At 37.2% G+C, this 25,283-nt stretch overlaps 1 protein-coding gene across 8 annotated transcripts; it reads right to left on the minus strand.

Annotated features, from left to right (window-relative positions):
• Positions 1 to 425: 425 nt before the first annotated feature.
• Positions 426 to 25,037, minus strand: DUSP12 (dual specificity phosphatase 12). Of its 8 annotated transcripts, XM_058169898.1 has the most exons (7): positions 24,626 to 25,037; positions 21,187 to 21,300; positions 20,975 to 21,114; positions 18,467 to 18,563; positions 16,037 to 16,223; positions 13,054 to 13,220; positions 426 to 901 (listed from the first exon to the last, which is right to left on the minus strand). In XM_058169898.1, exons 1-6 carry the CDS (start codon positions 24,880 to 24,882, stop codon positions 13,059 to 13,061), a joined length of 957 nt encoding a protein of 318 aa, XP_058025881.1. In that variant the 5' UTR covers positions 24,883 to 25,037; the 3' UTR covers positions 426 to 901; positions 13,054 to 13,058. The 8 variants fall into 8 exon arrangements, with proteins under 8 accessions (XP_058025881.1, XP_058025880.1, XP_058025883.1 ...); XM_058169897.1 differs by lacking the exon at positions 426 to 901 and having other exon boundaries at positions 9,451 to 13,220; positions 24,626 to 25,036; XM_058169900.1 differs by lacking the exon at positions 426 to 901 and having other exon boundaries at positions 9,451 to 13,220; positions 20,975 to 21,093; positions 24,626 to 25,035.
• Positions 25,038 to 25,283: the final 246 nt, after the last annotated feature.

The following is a 25,283-nucleotide window of genomic DNA, read 5'->3' on the forward strand; positions in this document are numbered from 1 at the left end:
AAATATTGGAATACTGCTATCATGCCACCCCAGTCCTTATTTTCATTAGACTAAACATATCCGATTCCTACAACTGTTCTTCATATTTTGCCTCCAGCCCGCTTTGTTGCTCTTCCCTGCACTCTTTCCAGAGTCTCAACATCTTTTTTACATTGTGGTGACCAAAACTGGATGCAATATTCCAAGTGTGATCTTAGGAAGGCATTATAAAGCAGTACAAACACTGCATGTGATGTTGATTCTATCCTTTTGTTAATGCAGGGGAAGTGGGAGCTAGCATATTTCATAACTGTTTTGAGATACCTGTAGTTTTCTGCTGTTTTTTGTAAAAGTATCTCTGTTCAACTTTTGGATCAAAAGATGACACACATTGCAAAATGTATACACTGGCTTACAGATGATTTGGGTTTAGAATAATGCCACATATCAGCGCCAATAATTAGAAATTTAGATATCAAACAACAAACTATTAGATACAAGTTGAGCTCATAAATCATAATGGTTCATGGTTTATTTAACTATCATTGAACAAGCCACAAAGGATGAGCTAAGCTATAGTATAGATTTGCTTACTCATCTACATGTTCATGTATGTGATTGCAGTTTTGAGGTTCTCATAATACAAGTTATTTTTTTTTCTAGTCAGCTAGACAAATGAAAACTACCCAGAAGGAAAAAAATTACATTTGTGCTATAACTGAACTTTTGCAAAATATTAGAACTCTACTTTGAAACATAGTAGTCATGTTGTTGTTGTTAGTTGCGAAGTCGTGTCCGACCCATTGCGACCCCATGGACAACGTTCCTCCAGGCCTTCCTCTGGAGTCCATTTAAACTCATGCCTACTGCTTCAGTGACTCCGTCCAGCCACCTCGTTCTCTGACGTCCCCTTCTTCTATTCCTTAATATCAACAAAAGTTTCAGTTTAACTTATGGGATACCATTTTCATAAATTGGAAATATGCAGTTCAGGATAAATCATTGCCAGTTTGTGATGTGGTCAATATTCTAGGCAATTTAATTTAAGATGAGCAGTGAAGGCATATCTGACATTTAAAAGATATGCAGTAAATACTATTAGATATATCTAGGCCCAAGTATCATAATGAACATTTTTTTAAATCAAGTTTTATTGATTTTTTTTCTTTCCCCCACACACACATATTTTATGAACAGAGTATTGGCCATATCATATCTTATACAACTTATCATATACAAATTCACTTTACATAGTTACATTTTTTGCCAAAATATTCTTTTTCCCTACTTTTTTATCTTATCTTAATACTTCTTATATAAACAACATCACCATCCTAGTTTCTTAACATTATTTCAATTACTTAGCTTATCTTATCCATTGTTAATCATATATATTCTCTTTTAACTTCCATATTAATTAGTTCTTCATCCTAATACATTTAAGCATGCTCAGGGTTGCCCTTTGACCATTTCATCTCCCTTGTTTTACAACGATTCTTCTTCTCCTTCTCCTCTCTTTCCCTTCCCTCCCTTCTTCTATCCTTTTCTACTTTCTTCTTTCCTCCTCTCCTAATTCTTCTCTACTTCCCCTTCTTTTCTCCCTCCTCCTTCCTTCCTCCCTCCCTCCCTTTCTAACCTTCTCTCCTACTCATTTCCCCTCCCTTTCTTCCTCTCCTTTTCCCTTTTTTCTATTCCACCTGCTCCTTCCTCTCTTCTCCCCTGCTTCTTTCCTCTACTCCTCCTTCCATTCTTTCTCCATTATTGTATTCATTTTCAATTCAATATTTTCCACAATGGTATCTGGGCAACCCCGATTTTTTCTCCACTTATTAACTATATTTTTCAAAATCCCCATCACAGTTTTTAATTATTAACAATGTATTTCAGCTTATTCCATTTTTACATTGAAACCTTTTAACTAAATTAACCTTCCACCTCTTATTTTCCTTATTTCCTGATTTCTTATTCCAACATCAATTAATTATTTTCCTCATTTAGTAGCATTTCAGTTTTGTATTCTTAATTTCAGTCATTTTCACATTTAAACCAGAGGTGACATCTAAAAATTTTCCTACTGGTTCTGTGGGTGTTGCTTAATTGGTGGGCATGGCTTGGTGGTCAGGTGACTGGGTGGGTGTGGCCAATAACAATAAAAATAATAAACAAAGTACATAAAACAATAAGAGGTACCAAAAACCAACTTTCATACTTTACACACACACAACACAACTCACTCACACACAATGTAAAAGCAGCTGCACTTCACCCAAAATGGCCCCTCAACAAGCAGGAACCTCACATAGCCACAAAAAGCTCAAAAATCAACTTTCACACTTTACACACACACAACTGACACACACACACACACAATGCCACATACAGCTTTGTGAGACTTTGTTTGTGTAGTGAAACACTACAGAAATACACTAAATCTCAGAAAGCTGCACAAATAATTTATTTTATTATTTTATTTTATTTATATTTTTAGATAAAAGCAGCTAAATTTAAAATTTCCTTAACTTTAAATTGCTATGTCTAAAAAAAATCTCCTAAAAAAACCCCAATTAACTATTTTTTAAAGGTCCCACCACCACCACAGTTATTTACCCAACTGAAGGGACAAGGCAGGCAATTGAGTTGCTCACCGATGAGATGGATTGCAGGCAGGCAGATTGAATTGCTAGCTGATGCAATTGATTGCAGCTGCCGAAGCAAGGCAGGAAAAGTGAGCGAGCTCAAAAGAAGCAGCAAGCTGCCAAGTAGGCAAGGGGGACCAGGTAATTGGGTGGGCATGGGCCGGGGGCCCAGGAATTTTTGCTACCAGTTCTCCAAACTACCCATCCCCAGTCCGGTCCGAACCCAGAGCATTTCACCCCAATTTAAACCAATCTTCATTTCATATTACATCTGCTAATTCATTTTACAATAAACAATATACTTATTTTTGCTTCTTACACACGTCATTTACTAGCATTTCAATTTTATATCTTAATTTCAATTGTTTTCATATTTAAACCAATCTACATTTCATATTGTATCTGCTGATTCATTTTACAATAAACAATATACTTCTTGTTTGCTTCTTACATACAATTTCTACTATTAACACAATTCCCTTAAATCAACTAAAAATGCTTTATTTCCCTTCCTTCTCTCCATTATTCTTCCCCTATTAACCATTTTCTTTTGGTGTCTCCAAAATTCCACTTCTTAATATTTTTCTCCCTTTCTCTTATTTTCTCCTTTTTCTTTTTATATTTATTGTATCTTTTCCCCTGAATCCTTTCTCTAATTTTTTTAAATTGTTACCCTTTTAATTCTCCCCCTCAGTCTTTTCCCATTTCCTTCTCTTCCCTTCTCTTCCCTTCTTTTTTGGGTGATATTCTCCCCATCCAGTTTTTTTTCACTGTCAATCCCAGTGTAATTATCTATATTTTTATCTTCAATTATTTTCCCTTCAACATTATGTTCTTGATTCTCATTTGTATTCCTTTTTTTGTGTGTGTGTGTTCTAACCAGACTTATGCTTCTTTATCACCTTTAAATGCTTCACGCACCTTTTTAAACATTTCCATTAATTCCTCATATTCCCAATGTTCCATATTGTCAATTCAAAAAAAATTTTTTTTTAATTTACGTGTAGTTAAGATTCAAGTCCATGTAGTGTCTCTTTTTTTTATTTCCAAGTAGCATCCAGTTCAAATATTTATCTAGACCGTTCCAGTTTAAGACTTTATTCTTTTCCACTTCTTTTCAAAGTCGGGATCAAGCTGTTTAAAAACAACTCCTTAAAATTTCCCACAGTAGCCAAAATTCTTACCGTTACTTCAATGATTAAAGTGTTCGTTGTAGTGCTTTCTTTCCACCAGCAGATGTCTGTCTCCAATCCACAAATCCCCATGCAACAAAGTATCACTTTAAAAAATCTTCAATTGCTTTTCCTTTTATTGTTAAAAAGTGCTTTCTCTCAGTTTTCTTTTTCTTGTATTATTTCTAATTTCTCCAAATCCAATTTAAATTCAGGTAGAAAGTTTTCTTTTTGGGGCTTTAGTCTTTTAACTTCCTCTTTGTTCTTTTTCAATTAAAACTCCCAAGTGCCAATTATTTCATGCTGGGACCTCTTTTAAGTTTTTTTTAAAAAATTCTTTTTACCTTTGAATTGGCCAATCACTCATCCAGTAACAGTACTCCATTCAAACATCACTCCTGCACAAAGCTTAGTCCGGTTGCCCCAGCTTAGAGCAGTCATTTTAATGGCCGCCACCCCCACTGCCGGATCAAAGAGCTGTCTCTGACCCTTCGAGGAACTTGCCTGTTCCTCTTGGCCTTCTGAGACCCCTCTCTTTCTTTACCATCCTTTCAGGACGGTTCTGGTCCAAAGATCGCCCCCTCCCCTCCAGCAGTAGTTTGTCTGGCTTGATTTTCGCAAAGCTCATCATCGCTATTTTCCAGCCAGTCTCACCACGACACTTCCAGTTCTCTCATATAATGACATTTTTGAGATTGTGTTTATTTGAAACCTGATGCAAAAGAGAATAGGATATAATTATTTCTGTACAGAGGCCAGTGTAGGTATTGGAGTGGGGTACAGTTGCTTTGTACTTCAAAGGCAATATAGAGACACTAATGTAGGAAGGATTATTACATTTTACAGTACCAATGGGGAGGAATCCATTATCTGGGGATAAAAAATTTCCTCATCTCACTGCTTCTAAGTAGGAGAAAAACCATAAGGCAGACAAAATTGTACTAACCAGTGATTTCAGCTACTCTCACATTAACTTATATTCCTATGGCAGGGATTCTTATAAAGTTAGATAAATGACTCTTGTTTGGTCATGTATCAAACTATTTTACTTTGAACACTCTAAAACAAGAATCTATATTTAAGTTTAGTTTTGGGGATACAGAAAAATGCAAATAAATGCATGTTTTCAGACATGTTGATTAGATTTTGTTCGAAGGGAAGAGTTAAAAGCAAAAGAAAATAATTTGCGTTCCTGAAAACAAAATCCAGATCTTCCACCAATCAAAAAAGAAGAGGGAAACTGATCTTGTTACTTCTATGGATGGGAGATGGGAAATAATGGAAGGGAGCAAATGGTTAAATGAAAGATTATCTCATTCCTGACACTAAGATGATGTGTTTGGATGAAAGATGGTAATCTGGTCATAATTTCAGAGCAGGACTTCAGACACTAATCCCAAATACCACCACCAATTGTTTCAACTTCAAAAGTGCATTATAAGAGCAAGCAAAAACACCTTTTTGAAAAACCCTTTTTGATAAATGGTTGAGTTCCCAATGCTGGAAATAGAACTTAAGTTTTTGAATCAACAAGTAGGCAAAGGATAGATCTCCATTTTGCCCCCGAGAGTGAAAGCTATCCCAAATTTTAGCCCATTTTACTCTGAGTTTAAGATGTATGCAAAGTCAGTGCACATTTCTATCCCCCAAAGATATATAACTGCATGATTATTAAGAATGTTATGTATAATGGAAGCTCAATAAGGAAGGTTATAAGCTGAGCTGGTCTGAATCTTAGATTGTTATAAGGTCCCTCTGTAAGCCTTCAAATACAAAAGAGGAATGAAAACCATAACTATCAAATCAACAGATATCTGTGCCCTGTATCTTCCTTCCACTCCTTCAGCTTTATTTTAGAATATATTTCTAGTTTGGTGAGATTGTATATATGAAAGCAACTAAGAATTATAAAGATGAGCTCTTGTAATTCTATCTTTATTCTAGGACTGTTAGCAAAATTTCATCTTGTATCATTGCTGGAAAAACTCAAGAGGAGTTCCTTCCACAGGCCTCCTATATGATTTCACCATCTATGCAAGACCCTGGAATTTGAGCGACTCGTGGTGATCTTATCATGAGGTTCATTTTAATGCTAGTAGAACATTTGTGATACAGCCTGTATAATTATGCAGAGCTGGGTTTCAGTACCGAATGATCCATTTTGTTGTCTCCCTAGACCAGGGGTGTCAAACTCAATTTCATTGAGGGCTGTTTCAGGGTTGTGTTTGATCTTGGGGGCTGGGTGGGCATGGCCAGGGTAGGCATGGCCAGCTCAACATTACTCGTGTCAGGGGTACCTGTGGCGGCCCAAGCGCTCTGCCAGCAAAAACAGAGCTTGGGAGGCTGTGATGGCCTCCTGAAATCCTCTGCCTGTGAAAACGGAGCTCGGGAGGGTTGCATGCTGGCAGAGATTGCAGGAGACCGTCGCAGCCTCCTGAGCTTCATTTTCACTGGCAGAGAACCATGGGCTGATCCTTTGCTGTTTCCACAGTGGCCTATGGGCCTTGAGTTTGACAAGCCTGCCCTAGAGTCACCCATAGTGCAAGTTTAAAGAGTGCATATTTTAGAATTCTTAACAATCAAGGCAATCTAATCAAGAATTCTTTACATTCAAATAATGAATCTGGTAGAAGTATTCCAAAGATGCTGTCTTGCATAAAAAATAAAATTAACAGTTTTGTTATAAATAGGAATGTGAATTTACTTTCTCTCCGAAGATATTTTATTATCTTGGGAAAGCACCACCCATTGCGGCATAAAAGCAGGGCTCTATGTAGCTAGCAGAGGGTTTGTTTTAATTACCATTATGTGGCTATGGACTCTTTCAGATGTGGATGTGGCTGAACTAAAAAGGGATTTAAAGCTTTCTGTGCTGGTTTGCTTCTTGCACTATTCAGTCAGCATGAGTCTTGGATATTTTAAAAAAACTGGTTATATTTATAGCTGTATTTGATTTTCCATTCTTGGCTACATCTCCCAAAAACATTAAAATGTTTGGCTCTTGGTATCTATTGACATTACAGGTAGTTCTCACTTGTGATTGTTTGTTTAGTGACCATTCAAAGTTACAACAGTGCTGAAAAAGTAACCTATGACCAGTCCTCAGACTTACAACCATTGCCATGTCCCCAGTCACATAATTGTGATTTGGGCAGTTGGAAAGCAAGTGCATTTATGACAGTCACAGTGTCCTGCAATTCCCTGGTTGCCATTTTCAACCTTCCTAGCAAGCAAAATCAATGGGGAAGCCAGCAGAGAAGATTGCAAGTCATGTTCTTGCTTAACAACTATACTACTCAACAGTGAGTTTTCCACTCCCTCATTCCGGTTCAAAGTCAACTACTATTTTTAAGATTGAAAAGGAGGAGGAAGAATAACAGCAGCTATAAATGTCCCAGATCTTAGGGGATCTATGGATTCTAGGCAATGGGTAATTAGAAGAAAACCTAAGAAAGCCAGCGGTTAATTTTCACTTTCTGAAGCCTTAAATCAAAAGAAATAAATATTCAAACTCTTTATGCCCTGTTTTCTCAGATGCAGTACAATTTATATTTCTGTCTCCACTGTATATTGAACTGTTCGTTTGACAAGACTGTCTTAGGAAGAAAGACAAGGAAATCTAGGCTGGGCAGAGAAGGGAATTCATTTTAGGCACTCAGTCTTGGATGCTAGACAACTGTTACCATGACAGAAAATGCCTGAGTTTAAGAGAATCCAGAGTACTGAGATCTTGCCCCCTCTGGTGGCATCACTATGTATCCCAGCACCATTTTGAACAGAAAGCTGACATCTTTATTGTGCTACTAATTAAAATTAAAAAATTAAACTATTATCAAAAAATGTAATCATTTAAAAGGGAGGGGAAGGCTTGAAAAAGGATGTTATAAATAAAATTCTTCCCTGCCTTACCATTGCTTGAATTTTTGCTCCTTTGTAGAGAAAAAATTAGTAAAGAAATGTTGACAGTCCTTTTATTCCAAATCACCTACACATTTCTCCTTCTGCATGAAATAATAATTCTTTTAACTAGCCCTGTACCTCCCCAAATTTCACAATTCTTAATAATATAAATTTGGACTTGATAAAATCCAAACACTGATGAAAAAAAATAAAGAGGATATCTACTGTTAACATCCAACTGTATTAACAATTCTACTGATGTCAGCCTAAAGCCCAGTAATAAAAATACAAATCTTGTGTGATCTCTGAGATGAAGTTGCCAAAATCTTGAACCAATTCAGTTTCTCTTACTTTGACGCCTAGCTCTTGAAGTGGTAGTTTTCATTTGTGGATTCTGACAGTATGCCAGAGCAAATCTCAAAGCAGACGGATTTTATTTTTATTTGGTAAATTTCTACACTGCCCATTTCACCTGTAACATTATACTTACTACCAGTGGTGGAATTCAGCCAGTTCGCACCACTTCGGGAAAACCGGTTGTTAACTTTCTGAGCAGTTTGATGAACTGGTTGTTGGAAGAAATCATTAGGGCAGAGAACCGGTTGTTAAATTATTTGAATCCCACCACTGCTTACTACATTCTTTGAACTATATAATCCTTATCCAAACCTGTTTACAGAAATTCTAGTATGCTTTGAAACCTGCCCAGAAATAGCTTACAATAATTTTTATTAGATCGTGAAAATGTATTTTATATTATGCTGTAGAGACTAGTTCTTTCTATTTGGGAAAAAGCAAATTAAACCATTTATCTGAGTAGTACAACTTCATGAACAAGTGGTTTTTCAATCACCAGATGGTTAACTCTGTTCCTAAAAAGGCAAGTTTTGAAGGTTGCTGCACTGATAGCTAAGATGAGCTTAGAAACTGTACTGAGCCAGGAAACAAACTACATTATGCATGAGTCAGGTCTGCCTGAAAAACTAGGACAATTATTTCTTCCAGATCCAGTTGATTTTGCATCTGACCTTTGGAACTGTGTGAAATGACAGAAAATGCAAACAATTGCATACTTTCCTATCCCAGAAAATATAGTGGGCCGATGAGATCTGTGGCAGACTACCAGAACCTATGCATTAGTAGTGGAAGAGCTGAGGGGTTGAATGGCCAGTTTCATTTCTGGAACAGCATTTTCAAATCAGGGTCACCTCAGATGGCAAGATTTGAATACCTGGAAATTCCTAACCAGCATGGCCACAACTGAAAATCTGAAGAATTTTAGAACAATGTCAATTATAGATCAAAATGTCCTTTGGTTTGTTTTTTTCAAGAAATGTCCATTAAATTGTCAATTACAACATGGTTTTGCTGCAAAAGACACCACTATGCCAATTGCATAATTACAAATATGAAATTATTGCCCTTATTGGATTTTGAATATAATGGACCTTTAGATTCAATGGCAACCATGTCCCCTGTATGCTCTCTTCAATCAAGGTTTCAGGAATCCAAGATCTGGTCTTTTCATTAATTACCACAACAAGCAACAGAATTTTGCATAACATGAAAAATATGTTGTATTTAAAATTGGCTAGTTGAAACATGAAGCTCAAAATGATTTGTGTATCCCAGGCATAAGAATATAGTGTAATTTGGTATGAGTCCCATTCTCCCTTGTGTTTCATTCTAATATCACAAGAGTAAATGGGTGGCAGTGAAGGATATCAACAGCGAACGAACTTGACAAAAATTAGCCAAAGAAATCATTTATTAAATATTTTAATGTTTGTTTTTTTAAAAAAAAAATCCCCCATAAGGTAGATTTGAAACAGTCAGAATTAGAATCCCAACACATCTTGGCATTCTCAGCAGAGAATCAATGTTCAGCTGAACCCAAAGGAACGTCAGCATTATAGAGAGAGGGAAACAAGAGTGAACTCTCAGATACTATTTTTGTACTAGTATCTACTTAGCAATGAACAGACTCTTAGCCATTTAACAGCAGCAAGTGCATTGAATTCTTGAGAAGAACAAAGGAAGCATGACAAGCCAATAAAAATGATATTCTTCACCATGGGTTATTTTTGTTGTTTACATTTTTTTAAAAAAAATACTTGACTGTAGCCAAGAAATCATTATAAGGTAAACATTGCATATATATATATATATAAACAGAGTATGAAGGAAGGGGATAAAGAAAACTGACCTTAAAGAGCAGCCATTCACATCTTGAAAGCTCACAACAGGAGAAGCAATTACAGACACCTTGAATCAGCAAAGGTTTAAATCAGCTGAAGAACCCAAAAAGATCAAAGCTCCCCATCTAATATGTAACAACATGGGTTTCTCAAGTCTTGATAATTCTAAAAGCACTCTGAACCCACCACTGGCTCAACACAACATAAACCAAGTGCATATGCATGCCAGATCTCAACAAGCCAATATTATCTTTGCGTTTACCTAAATCTCTATAGCATTTGCTATAGGTTGTGTGGGAAGCAGAGTACTACATTCACACATGTCTCTCTGCATACTAAAGCACAGCACAACCCATAAACAACCACCCACTCTTCCCATAGGCCACTTACTAGGGAATTCTGTAGTTGCAAGCAAGATTCTTCTGTACAGTGGTGTGTTTAACTGCTGCTTCCTTCTTAATATATTGCTGTCACTTTGCTCCACACAAATTAAATTGGCCTTGACGGGACCTGCTTCTATAACTGGTTTGTTTGAAAAGTTTGTAAATAGAAACTAGGCACTAAACAACAGCCCTGTCGTATGCTTTGAACAGCTAGAATACCATTCAAAATGGCCATTTTTATGCTAGTCAGAATAAATTTTTGTTGTTCCAATCTCAATTCAGAGCCTTTGCTTGACTCTTGCATGTGTTTGATTTTGAAGGCAAAACTATCATTATGAATCAGACTGTTCAGAGGTTGAAATATTTCCCACATACCCAGTAAATAGACTATATAAAATCATTTAAGGCCATCATCTTCAAAGGAAGGAGGAGAAAAGTGTTCTTTTTGTCTTTTTCTTTTTGAATAAATTTTGGTGCAGCAATGGCAGGAGCCTTTAACAGAAGAAAGGGTAACTGAAAATCTGTGGTCAGGTTTGAAATGAAGAAAGTGAAAAAGCATTGCCTCCAGCGTATGCATATGTATGCAACGTATGCAAATTAACTAAAATAAATAAATAAATGTTAATGTGGAGTCAGAGCAATATTTTTAAAATAGTCTTCACCTTTTGAATTGTAATGATACTTTATCAGAAGAATAAATGAACATTAAAAAACAACAACACCCCACCTGAAGGGAAATGGGAGAAAATACAGAGCAATCAGTTGGCAATCTAGCCTAGAGATTTACAAGATGAAAATTCCAGACAGAATAGAAACTATGGAAAAATCTATTTTTATTGTGTTTAGTGCTGTGGAAATTAACAGCACTAAATTTAAATATGTGCCCAGTTAACATGATGAAATACTAAGCTAGTATAATTTGATAGAGCTTCACTAGAATAAACTTAATAAAATACTTATTGCCAAAAACATCTTTAGTGGCAACAGGTATAATAGTATGAATTACATCCAGGTGTCTCTCTATATCAAACAATAAAAAGAAAACTTCAATATTAAAGTCCACAAAGCTATTTAAACTTTATGAATGACTCTAATTAGAATTTAAAATGTAGAACTGTAATAATTGTCAGCAAGTTTGAAGTTATGATAGTATAAGTTGATTTAAAAAATCTTAACTGTGAAAACAATACAAAAGGAATACAAAGGCAATCAGAAATCATAAAAATGAATTCATAAAACTAAGATCTACAAACCCATACACCAGTTATATGGTTATGCATTTAAATAAGCCTAAGATTAAAACAGTACAGGTACATTTTAATGCCATAAAGAATAAACTAATTACTAAAAGTCAGAAAAGGACTGCAACACAGAAATGTAAATCTTAACATGGCAGTATATTGTTGCATGATGTTTGATTGGGAATATGGAACGTCCAGCAACTTTCAAACATATTTATTGGACAAGATAGTGCTATCATTATAAAATATGACTTTAAATATATTCCTTAGCCTTTTCTAAACTTACAGGAGCCAGGAGGGTGTTTTAGTGTATGCCCAACATTTCTGACTTTTATAAGTAACAGTAAATAAGTGACAATGATTAATTGGCCTGCCTGTAGATAAATAGTCCTTCTACGAGTATCCATAGGTTGGAAAGCCCTTGCTTGACTACAAGCATACTCCACCTAAGCCTATGAAGAAGAGGTAGGTGGAGAGCAATGACCAGGCTCTTTCAGTGTTGTAAAGCACTCTTCTTTTGAAATGTAGTCTTCACATTTCCCCCCAAAACTGCCTCAGACATTGTTGGATTGTTTCCCCCCTTAGATCTTTTTAATTGAAAGGGAGATTTTTGGACTTTTGTTTTATGATGTTTCTGCTGTTTCTGTAAGTTTCATTTTTATTTTATTTTATTGTCCTTGGGGTTTGTGTTCAGATTTCTGATTTTTAGCTTTAATCTCAGCTACCTTTCTACCATAAACTGCCCTGACCATTTTAACTCCATTGTATGCAGTTCAATATAGCTCTGACTGCCAAATTTTACTTCACAAGAACGTTAGCGTTTTTTAAAAGATCAAATTATACAAAATTAAAAAGAATATGCAAATATGGTTAGAATTTTTTAACTGTAGTAATTCCAAAATTCCTCAAGAGAACCATGCTGAACAGATCTTGCTGGAAATGGATTAAACATTCATACAATAGGCTACTTGCCAAGATTTGTATTTGAGCAGCTGGTTATACATGTGGCAAAACTCCCAGAAGCTGAGGTGAGCAGCCCACCCTTCTAAACTCCTCAACTTTCAGAAGAATTATCTTTACAGAAGCACATCTCATATGAGATTTTCTAACAAACCTCAATTATATTTTTGATAATTGAACGTCTCTATAATTTAACATCCTGCCTGTTCCCTCTCTGGTCATAAACTCGCACACTAAACTTTCAGGAATTATTTTTATTGGGAAAATGCAGTTCACATACACAATGCAGAGTTGTTCAGAAGGAAGCGCCTCTAGACGTATTTGCAACTATGGTAATCTTGGCTGGTAGCAGTCATGTTGTGCAAATGTACCCTGGTGCGACCACAAATTTTAGTGTTCAGTTTAAGAAATTAAAACTATTTCAAGAAATGTTCCGTTGTGACGTGCAATTAGCTCTGCTGTATATTTGGCCTACTATTATTGTAAAGTCAAACAAAAATTATTGCGCAAGGCCACTGATATTTAAAGCATTGATTAAATTGTGTCTCTTTATGCCAGGTATATGCAGTTGTCCTAATACAAACCAAGTTCACTTTCTCACATTCTTTGGCTCCCCAATGGGCAATATTTTTACTTCATCAACACGATTTTTGTGAATCTGGAAGGCTGGAGTCACCCAATGACCACAGGAACACTGCTCACCATGCCAGTGAAAAGAACCCAACTTTGATGTACATTTTGGGCACAGGAGCTGCAAGGGAATCAGAGAGAAAGGACAGTTGATATTCTGTCTGGCCTTTCACCTTTAAAAAACAAGCATGGAACATGTGGAACTCTTAACTTTGAAGCTTTTTGTGAGTTACATCAAATCAATTGAAACTTGGCCTCCTTTTTTTTACTGCCCAATTTCACAAATCCTGTACTCCTAGGTGTCTCTTCTTGTAAGCACACACAATAATGTGTGGCCCTTAGAAGACCATTTAAAACAAACAAACAATTATGCTTCTTCTCATAATTTGCTTTGGTTCCTGATTTAAAAACATCCTATCTCTTGAAAGCATTCATTTAGTTCCCTGATACCGCCCACCTCTTCCTGGCCTCTTTTAAAAACTTCAGAAAACGTGTCTTCCATCTGGCATTCTCTTAAAATCTGCTCTATGCTCAGGATCTCAGAATTCCCTTTTGTTCAATTTTTCTCACTCAGTTTCTCATTCACTACCCAATCTATATGGGCTTCATATCTTCTACCAATACTGTCCTTCTCTCTAGGCCCATGTGTGACATATGACTTTTCAACTTTTTCTTTCCTTGAGAAAAATGAATATTGAGTTCATTTTTGAGTTCATGTTTAAGTACTGAAGGAAAAGGTACCATAGGATAATCCAAAATTAATACAGAGAGAGGGAGAGGGAGAGAGGGAGGGAGGGAGAATGAGAATATATATTGTATGTATGTATGTATATTGTATGTATGTATACACACACACACACACACACCAACATCCTGATATAGTAAGGGGGGGGCTACATTTCAACAAAATGTCTTGATCTATCTTTTCTTTTTACTGAACTTAGTTTACTAGTTAATTTTTCATGAAGGAATATAGGACAACCCCTCCATATATATATACCAGTAGATTTCACATGCTTACAATACTCTGTCACCTATAATATAGTTGTCAGTGAAACTTTGTTCAGTAATACTCTTTTTTGTGTGTGGTTTTAAAATAGAACTCTATGATTCTATTGCTGCAATTCCGTTTGTTCTGATATTGTATCATTTAATATTAATAGCCCAGGTATTTATTCTTTTAAGAGGTTGCTCTAAAACAGGGGTGTCCAAACTTGGCCCTTTGGAGAGTGGTGGACTTCAACTCCCAGAATTCCCCAGCCAGCATGAGCTATAAATTTAAGCAAGTTGCTAGTTGGAGAATTCTGGGAGTTGAAGTCTACCACTCTCCAAAGGGCCAAGTTTGGACACCCCTGCTCTAAAACAATCAAGATGTTAATTTTTCAAAACCAAGAGTAATTTCCTTTCCAGTTGACCTAAAGTAAGGGAATTATGAAATTTTATTATGAACCCTCCCCCGGCTACATGATAACACTGACTGAATTTTGTATCAATTACCTCTTTTTAAAATAACTCTTATTTAAAATTTTTATTACAATACTATTTTACTATTACAATAGTAAAAACAAATGCAAACTAAACTCAAAGAAAGAAAAATAGGGAGAATATTGATAAGAAAAAAGAAAAAATATAAGTCATCACAATAAGTATAAACGCATTTGATATATCTTCATCCTCCTATAAGGCTACAAACAAATATCTCTTCCCTATTGCTTATCTGTATATAAATCTATAAATCATCAATTTTTAAATCATGATGTCAACAAAAAGTATATAAAGGATTACCAGAGTTTTATAGAAATATGTTTTATTCTAACCTTCATGAAATAACCTTTATATTCTTTCCTTTTACTTTAACAATCTTGAACTTTCATTCATTCAGAAATTGTTGTAGGGTTTGGTCTCTCTTCAATTTTTCTTTTTTCCATTCCAAAGGTTTCTTCAAGACTTTAGCAAACCACTTTTGTAATTACAGTAAAATCATTATCTGGGTCATTCTCTTGGCTTATTATTTGTAATTCCACTTTGATTTTCAAAGTTTTAACCTACTTCTTTTGTGCATCCAGTAGAAAGTCATTTTCAGAATCCTTCTGTAGTCTCATGTTTCCACTTTAACTGCTTTCCCTATCTTATAATCTATCCTTTTTGTTACCCAGTATTTCTGGTTATACAATTTCTGCATCAGGTAAAATTTGTTTTGTATCTTCCATTCATACATTAGCATCCATGAAAGCAGACATCATTGGTGACATTGCTGATAATATAGCTACTAATTTCTGGCCCCATATATCAATTATATCTCTGAAGGATTCATATTTTAGAGTTAAACTGAGGACAGCAAGAATAGAAAGCAAAATCTTTCCATTCATTAATTTCATGCTGTAAATAAATGAATTGGAAATAATTTTACCTTGAGGAAATCTGCTGCAATGCTACATTTTCTATACAGACAATGTAGCAAAAAAATCTGGTGTTTTTACAACCTTTCACAATACCACAATGTCTCAAAACAGTTTGTGAGTAGATAATTCTCTTTGAATAGATTTAGTCATCATTATTCAGTTACTGTACATGGTATCCATGCTCTCGTATAAACAGATTGAATGAACTTTGGGGCCAGAACAATGCATCTGTGAGCAGCTTCAATTTTACTGTGGATCATGAATTAAGTTAGGGAGGATTCACTTCAACTTGGTCCATCCACTGCCAAACTGGTCAGAAAGCTAAACAGAGAGAATGAACAGTATCAGGGAAGGATAGGAACTCCTTTTCCTAACATAAGTCAACCTTTGGCAGACTTACCTGGATGACAGCTTGTAGAGGAGTTAAGCATACTTCCCTCCATCTAATATGCAAGCTACAAGTGCTATTCAAATTATTTAACATATATATCAACATTTAAATAGGTCATAGCCTATATCAGATTCTTTTCCTCACCTGTCCTTCCAACACTCCTAATAGTGCTGCCTTCATCCATTGCACTGGCTCAATAAAGTAAGAAGTACAGTTTGATTGACCTGCACGGCCTAAAGGTCCAGGCTCTGAAACTTTTTTGTGAGCAAATGCTGCAGGTCCTTTGCCTTCATCATGGGGTAAAATGCTTGAACTTCGGAACAGCAAACGCCTGTTTATCAGAAAGAAAAGAGCACAAAGTCATTTGAAAGGATACCCAAGAAGCATTGCTATCTGGCACCTGCAATATTTTTTTTTACTTATTAGAGAAAATGAGGTGGAAAAGAAACATATACGCATAATCGACTTACAGCAGTTACTTTAGTGACCATTCAAAGTTACAACAGCACTGGATAAAGTGACTTATGATTGTTTTTCACACTTATGGCCATTGCAGCATCCCATGGTCACACGATTTACATTCAAACGTTAAGAACGGCTTATTTATAACCGCTGCAGTGTTCCAAGGTCACGGGAATCACCTTCTGTGACCTTCTGGCAAGCAAAGACAATGAGGAAGCCAGATTCACTTAACAACGGTGTTACTCATTTAACAACTGGAGTGATTCACTTAACAAATGCGGCAAGGAAAGTTGTAAACTGGGGCAAAACTAACTTAACGAATTTCTCCCTTAGCAACATAAATTTTGGGCTCAATTTTGGTCCTACGTCGAAGACTACCTGTAGACAGAGCAATCCTGATCTAGAATCAAAAAAAGACTAAGAAAAGTTTCATTGTAAGAGTTCAACATTTCAAAACCAATATTTTCTTAATTTCTTCTTTTAAGCATAATGGCACCATTTTCAAATGGAATGGAATTCCCATATACTTTAGAGAAAACTAAAGATAAAGCACTGACCATCAGTGAGGGGACTGTTTTCAGTAACCAGTTAATTTGAATTATCACTAGATGGAGAACTACCTATTGAGCAGCCCAACAACATAGAGATTAAAATAGTATTGCTGGATTTGGATCTCCTTATATCAGGATGAGCCCATTCCCTTTTTAATATACTGTTCAGATTTTAATTATCTTAATAGAAAACATTTAGAAGCTCATCCATCCACTATATAATACCACCAATGATAAAAGTTCTCCAAGAAGTGATTTTCTTCACGGACAGCAATAACTTGCTCTTATCTTCAAAGCTCCTTGCTACCATCTCAAATAATCCATACTTAAAACAGAAAATCAATTTACTTTCAGTTTGAAATGCCTTTGACAGATTGCAACACCATTTCTGGCAATAGCTTTTGGTAGCTATTGAGTCTAACCACATACAATACTTATCATGTATGATAAGAACATTCAGTTGCAAGCAAAAATGACAATTTTTTCAATAAATCTGTAAGTGAACAAAAGTTGACACAATTCCACATAGTACAAATTTAAACATTATAATTTTCTGCAAAAATCTCTGCTAAAATTGCCTCAAACTGGTCAGATCTACAAAACAGAATCAATGGCTCACTGTAAGTAAACTACAGTCTATATTGGAGTAGTTGTCCATAGTACACCGTGGGTTTATTTTATTTATTCATTTATTTGTATCCCACCTTTATTATTTTTATAAATAGCTGAAAGGGAAGGCATACCTAATACTCCTTCTTCCTCCCTTTTTTCCCCCACAACAACCCTGTGAGTTGGGTTGGGTTGAAAGAGAGTGATTGGTCAATTCCCCATCTAAAGTCAGCAAAAGAAAACCTTAATAACATTTAGAAACAGTGATTTGGACTAAGGAAACAAACACTGAACTATTTGGCTACACAACATTCTTTTGGAGAAAAAGAACACCTTGCTCAAGTGTAAGTATCAGGGTGACTCTATTATGCTTTGGGGTTGCATCACAGCTAGTGGTAAAATATTGTACATATGAGGAAAAAATGGATTCTACAAAGTATCAACATATTCTAGAAGTCAGAGGCCAGCAGTCAATGAAAAAACTGAAGCAGAAAAGAGATTGGTTATTTCAAGAAAACATCAGTCTGAAACGTATCTTTAAATCAACCATGAAATATCCATAAAAAAGTAAGATAAAATGAAGGGGGGGGTTGAGGAACATAAATAATGGCTTTCACAGTCCTCAGACTTGCATATCTATAGAGAGATCTATTTGTAGAAGTATGTTTGTATCATATAAGAGTTGTGTCGACTGCTATTCACCTAGGGATTCACTGAAACATACACTCTGACCCAAATTTTTGCATGCAACTGCATCAGCTGTAAAGCTTTCCCAAAAAGTCCTTTTGCCTAGACTATGATTAATTCAACATTTAGTCTGTTTAAATCCCCAACCAATTTAACTGCATTTAGAGTTAGCCCCTTGGTCACAAAAGTGTTACGTGCTCGGAAAATTGCTATAAACTGATCTCATAAGATACTATTCAATAAATGCTCCTCTGGAGCCACGTACCTGCATTTCCTGCACCTGTAAAGAATGTCATGATTTGGGATTTGATGTACTGTGTTTGGATCAATTGCGAAGACATGACCAGGCAAGCTGCCTGTCTCTGAAAACCAGAAACAATAAGGAGTTTATATATTTATAATGAAGCATCTCTGAAAGTGTAGAACACTTCTTTATTGCAGGTATTTACATGTAGTCCTAATAGCAATATTCCCACAGAAGTATACAATAAAACACATCTTAAAAGGATGGTTTAAAGCTGCAACGATTTATCCCAAGAGGGCCTTAAAAGAACTAATATAGCTAAAATCTCCCAAGTAAGATTTTAGCCTTTATTAAAATAAGTCCACCCGGGTAACTATAACATTTCCAATTCAATATTCAGATACCAATTTTATGAGAATGCTGGGAGAAAAAAAAATCACATAAAAATGTAATTAGTCATGTTTGCCCATGTAAAAAAAATTAGAAACAGGAGCAAAACTGTAATACTTATATTAGGTTCAAGAAAAGATGACAAAACATTTTGAATTTTGTACAAAAAAATTACAGATGAATTAAAGAGAAGATATTTTGTCACAGTACAAAGTACAATAAGGTTATCTAGGTTATCCTAGAAGCAATGACTATTCCATTGTCAAGACCAACTATTCCTGGAAATAATTTCCCTTTCTGGATAAATTTTGCTTCAATTCCAACCAGTTTAGAATCGTCAAAATTTTAATGCCTAATCATTAGTTCTTTTCTCATGAAAAAAAGGTGATAAAAATGCAGTGAATCTGATTAGTTCAGTTCTTTTGTAACATTGCATAACATATAACATTCAACATAAAAATATGGAAAGGTACATAAAATAGTTTTATTATTTTCAATATCAGTATTTTTATTTTTATACAACTGCTTTTTCAGAAGATTATTTTTCTCTCACTAGTCTGTTATGCAGCCTAATAGTAAAAGGTATTATGTATTTGACTAACTTAATACTGGTATCAAAATTATGAATAACTTACAGATACATGATTTAGAATCTAGTAATTGATATATATATACATATTACTATAAAAACCTGCACATCTCTCTTAACAAAAAGGAAGAAGGCAAACATAGTTTTACTTAATTCATGCCCAATCTGGGGAACACAAAGAAGGTAGTCCTCAATTTAAGACCATTTGCTTAGCAACTATTTGAAGTTATGACGGTACTGGAAAAAAGTGACTTACAACCAGTCTTCACACTTGGGGTCATCACAGTCATGTGATCAAAATTCAGGTGCCTGGCAACCAGCATATATTTATGATGGGCGCAGAGTCCCGAGGTCATTTGCGATCTTCCCAACTGGCTTCTGACAAGCAAAGTCAGTGGGGAAGCTGAATTCACTAAATGACCATATGATTCATTTAATGACTGAAGATACACTTAATCATGGCAAAAAGTCATAAAAGTGCACACAACTCACTTAATGACTGTCTTGCTAAGCGATGAAAGTTCCAGTCTCAATTGTGGTCATAAGTCGAGGACTACCTATACATACATATCAAAGAGATACAAATTAAAGTCTAAAACATTACATATCAAAATTTCTTCATTTCTTCGTTTCTTCATTATTTTGTATTTGAATGGCAGAAATTAAACATGGTGAGCCAAAACACTCTGCATGCAACAAACAGAATATAAACAGAATGCTATCCTCCAAGGACATTTTACCCTAGACAATAAGAATGCTCTAGATGACAGGATGAATGAACAGAGGACAGGAATGTCCTTCAGGTGGCTTATTACTAGTGTCCACAATATTGAAGCTCAATGTGAAATTGTTAATTGAAAAACATCAAGAAAAATCAAGAATTTCTTCTGAAGAAGACAGACTAGTAGAAGTGACAAAAATGCTATCATTAGACTTAAAAATAACCACTGATTTATAGTTCAATCAAAAACAAAATGCATTTTTGCACCCCGTGTATTAATTCTGAAACTGAGTTGCATCTCTGGATGTTTTCAACTATCCCCCCAAATCCTTGAGTATCTTAACACATGATAGAAGTTTAGCTAATCAATAAAAGCAATGTCTGTTGAGAACTAAGCAGGCTCTGCCATCAAAAGCAAAAAAGCTGGAGGGAAAAAATGTACAAATAATATAGGAGCCACTAGTGACCTTTATGTAATTTCTTTTAAAGCATTTGTCAGAGGCTAATTTTCACTAAGATGGGTAGGAACAAAAAAAAAATGAGATATAACATTGCTAATATTGCACATTATTAGCTTTCTTACAGATATTGGGACGTTTCATAGACGCAGTAAACACATGTTAAATATCCTTTCAGAATTGAAGTTTCATCAGATAAGCTATCTATAATATAATTAACATACTGAAGAGAAAGGCTATTACAGTTCTACTTACTGCCAATATTAAAAGGATCGTAGCTAGCAAAATATAGCAATAAAAGTACAATTTAATGTAGATAGCATAATATCTAAGTAATGGAGTATATATATCGTAATTTCTATTTGCCTTACCAGGACAGTTCTCTGTAATGTTTTTCAAACGATACTGCTTATAAATAGTACTGCTAACATCAACCTTACAACCCATTTTTTCATAGAGTTGCAGTTGCCACTCAAAGCCTTCATTCACCCTAGAACAAATCAAAAGAAAACTGATAGATCACAGAATGTGTATTTTAACCTTCATGAGAAAACACTTTTGCCAAAGAAAAAATAAATCATACTTAGCATCAGGTTTGATGGCTTGAACAAAGGCATAGGCCTCTTGAAAAGTAAGATGATTAGTTTTCATTAAATAGGCAGTCACAATAGCAACACTTCGACTAACTCCAGCATGACTGGAAAAAAGAACAGGAAGACATAGTGAAGTATTGTTTCCCTTACACATACCACAAAATATATCATTCCTGCTTTTATGCTGTTTTTCATAATGCATTTTTATTCAGGATCAGGAAGCAGAAGGCTGGGCACACATCCCTCATCTCATTTTTGACAGCTGCATTAATATAATGCTACAGAATCAAGGAATCTAATCTTTCTCCAGTTTCTGCTAGACTGCTTGGATGCAAAACAATTATTATGTATCCTGATTACCATGAAATCCTCCACTTTTCACCCCTAGCACATTTTTGACATCACGTAACAGGAAGATTCAGGTTGGTCTTTACTGTAATGCTTGGATGACGACAATTCTACATTAACAATAGTTTATTCGTATATTCTGAACAAAAAATAGTTTCAGAACTGTGACTGACAAAAGGACCTTACCACAAGCTAATGTACAGCTTCGCTAAGATTTGACAGGGGAGAAGGCAAAAATGAAAATTCAGGAAAGAATGTCATCAATTTAAAAACCATTCTATTGCCTGGGTTCACAAATCACAATAAGCCATCATATGACTCGTTTGTTTTTTTTACCGAGAATGAAATATGAGGTCAATTACTGTGAATTTTAAAGTATGGTTTATTAAACCTTGGGAGTATTTCAAAACATATAATCAAAACATAAAATACAAATTAGATAGACATGACCTTATAGATGACCCTCACTCTGTCAAGGACCTCGGAGTACTCATTTCTAAAGAGCTAAGTGCCAGAGCCCACTGTAACAACATTGTCAAAAAGGCACTAAGAGTTAACCTAATCTTGTGTAGCTTCTTCTCTGGTAATATTGTACTACTAACCAGAGCATACAAAACATTTGCTAGACCAATCCTTGAATACAGCTCATCTGTCTGGAACCCGCACTGCATATCGGACATACATACAATCAAGAGAGTCCAAAGATATTTCACAAGAAGAGTCCTCCACTCCTCAGCTCTCAATAAAATACCTTATGCCACCAGACTCCAAATTTTGGGCTTAGACAACTTAGAACTATGCAGACTTCAATCTGACCTAAGCATAGTACATAAAATTATCTACCACAATGTCCTACCTGTCAATGACTACATCAGCTTCAACCATAACAATACACGAGCAAATAATAGATACAAAGGTAAATGCTCCAAACTTGATTGCAGAAAATATGACTTCAGTGACAGAGTGGTCAATGCCTGGAATGCACTACCTGACTCTGTAGTTTCTTCCCCAAACCCCCAAAACTTTAAGCTTAAACTGTCTACTGTTGACCTCACCCCATTCCTAAGAGGTTTGTAAGGGACGTGCATAAGTGCACCCGCGTGCCTACCGTCCCTGTCCTAATATTCCTTTTTTACTTACTCTTTGCATGTATCCAAATTATGTTTATACTTTTACCTGTTACCTTATATATGATTGACAAATAAATAAATAAATAAATATTTGCACACTCGGCAACAATTCTCTGCAAGTGCATTGCAGAATTTTTAAACCCTCCTCACCTCCTTGCAACCTTTTAATTTAGGTTAGGCTTACAAATATCTCAAAAGCTCTTTCATTTAGATCAGGGGTCAAAGCCGGCTGAGGAACTCTGGGAGTTGAAGTCCACAAGTCTTAAAGGGACCAAGGTTGGAGACCCCTGATCTAGATATTGCCCAGCGCTAGGGTAAAAGGAATACAAAGGCGGCAGCTCTTCTGAGCTCAAACAAGGTAAACTCCAAAGCTCAAATAGAGTGGGCGGGGCTTTAATTATGACGTAACAAAGACAATCTGGGAGGTTTCCTACGGAAGGTGCGGAAAGCGTGGTCTGTACTACACAGCAAATTGCGGCTACATAAACCTTCCCGGGGAAACGCAGTATTTGAACTCGTTAAGTATTTAAAAACAGGAAAACCTTAAATCCGATTGACACATTATACTCTAACGAGGGCAGAAATTTTCTTCTACACCTTCAAGAAAGCCAGGCCGTTTCTTAATAACTGCATTATAATTAAGGGTTTAATCTATCCTGGTTTCTGCTCCGAAACGTTGCTCAAAGCTAGTAGAACCAGAACGTGGCTGGGTGCTTTTGCCGGCCAGTCCCAGGTCACAGCCACCCCGCCTCCCAAGCAGTCTCCTTAGGCCGGGGGCTCACCAGCGCACCAGGGCGCTTCCTCCGCCCTCCAGGACTTGGCTGGGAAAGCCGCGCACTCGTCCAGGCGACTCAGCAGGTCGCTCTGCGGCCGGTCCAGCGCCTGGACAAACAACGTGCTCTCGAAGCCCGCGAGCGCAGCGGCTCCGGGCGGCTCCGAGTCCACCTGCAGCAGCGCCGTGGCGGCTGGCTTTTCGGAACCGTCTGCCGGGCCGAGATCGGCGCCGCTGAGATACAGCCGCGGAAGCACCGGCACCATGGCCTTCCCGCGGCTAGGAGGAAACGACGGAGGCTCCCGTTGCCCCGCCCTCACAGCGCGCTCCTCGCGGCCGGCGCGTGGCGGAGAATACAAAAGCTGAGCCCGGGGAAGTAGCGGAAACGACTTCCGAATGCCTTCAAATTATTTGTCAAATTGTGCAACTGTGAAGATGTCCGGACTTCAGCTCCCAGGATTCCCCCGCCAACATGGCTGGCTCTTGAAGGGTTCTGGGAGTTGAAGTCCACACGTCTGACACTTGCCCAGTTTAAGAAACATTGGTTTAGATCAGGGTTCTCCAACTTTGGCAACTTTAAGACTTGTGGACTTCAACTCCCAGAGCCCCTCAGCCAGCAAAGTTGGCTGAGGAACTCTGGGAGTTGAAGTCCACAAGTCTTAAAGGGACCAAGGTTGGAGACCCCTGATCTAGATATTGCCCAGCGCTAGGGTAAAAGGAATACAAAGGCGGCAGCTATTCTGAGCTCAAACAAGGTGAACTCCAAAGCTCAAATAGAGTGGGCGGGGCTTTAATTATGACGTAACAAAGACAATCTGGGAGGTTTCCTACGGAAGGTGTGGAAAGCGTGGTCTGTACTACACAGCAAATTGCGGCTACATAAACCTTCCCGGGGAAACGCAGTATTTGAACTCGTTAAGTATTTAAAAACAGGAAAACCTTAAATCCGATTGACACATTATACTCTAACGAGGGCAGAAATTTTCTTCTACACCTTCAAGAAAGCCAGGCCGTTTCTTAATAACTGCATTATAATTAAGGGTTTAATCTATCCTGGTTTCTGCTCCGAAACGTTGCTCAAAGCTAGTAGAACCAGAACGTGGCTGGGTGCTTTTGCCGGCCAGTCCCAGGTCACAGCCACCCCGCCTCCCAAGCAGTCTCCTTAGGCCGGGGGCTCACCAGCGCACCAGGGCGCTTCCTCCGCCCTCCAGGACTTGGCTAAGGAAAGCCGCGCACTCGTCCAGGCGACTCAGCAGGTCGCTCTGCGGCCGGTCCAGCGCCTGGACAAACAACGTGCTCTCGAAGCCCGCGAGCGCAGCGGCTCCGGGCGGCTCCGAGTCCACCTGCAGCAGCGCCGTGACGGCTGGCTTTTCGGAACCGTCTGCCGGGCCGAGATCGGCGCCGCTGAGATACAGCCGCGGAAGCACCGGCACCATGGCCTTCGCGCGGCTAGGAGGAAACGACGGAGGCTCCCGTTGCCCCGCCCTCACAGCGCGCTCCTCGCGGCCGGCGCGTGGCGGAGAATACAAAAGCTGAGCCCGGGGAAGTAGCGGAAACGACTTCCGAATTCCTTCAAATTATTTGTCAAATTGTGCAACTGTGAAGATGTTCGGACTTCAGCTCCCAGGATTCCCCCGCCAACATGGCTGGCTCTTGAAGGGTTCTGGGAGTTGAAGTCCACACGTCTGACACTTGCCCAGTTTAAGAAACATTGGTTTAGATCAGGGTTCTCCAACTTTGGCAACTTTAAGACTTTTAAGACCAGCAAAGCTGGCTGAGGAACTCTGGGAGTTGAAGTCCACAAGTCTTAAAGTTGCCAAGGTTGGGTTTAGATCTT

Source organism: Ahaetulla prasina, chromosome 2, assembly GCF_028640845.1.
Source record: "Ahaetulla prasina isolate Xishuangbanna chromosome 2, ASM2864084v1, whole genome shotgun sequence".
Lineage (NCBI taxonomy): Eukaryota > Metazoa > Chordata > Lepidosauria > Squamata > Colubridae > Ahaetulla > Ahaetulla prasina.

What these genes read in the sequence shown, in the direction of transcription:
- DUSP12 (XM_058169898.1), bottom strand. Translation starts at nt 24,882, where the DNA reads ATGGTGCCGGTGCTTCCGCGGCTGTATCTCAGCGGCGCCGATCTCGGC. An exon ending in CATTACAGAGAACTGTCCTG is followed by an intron (nt 18,564 to 20,974) that starts GTAAGGCAAATA and finishes TCTGGTTTTCAG; the next exon opens with AGACAGGCAGCTTGCCTGGT. An exon ending in TAGGAGTGTTGGAAGGACAG is followed by an intron (nt 13,221 to 16,036) that starts GTGAGGAAAAGA and finishes ATTCCCTTGCAG; the next exon opens with CTCCTGTGCCCAAAATGTAC.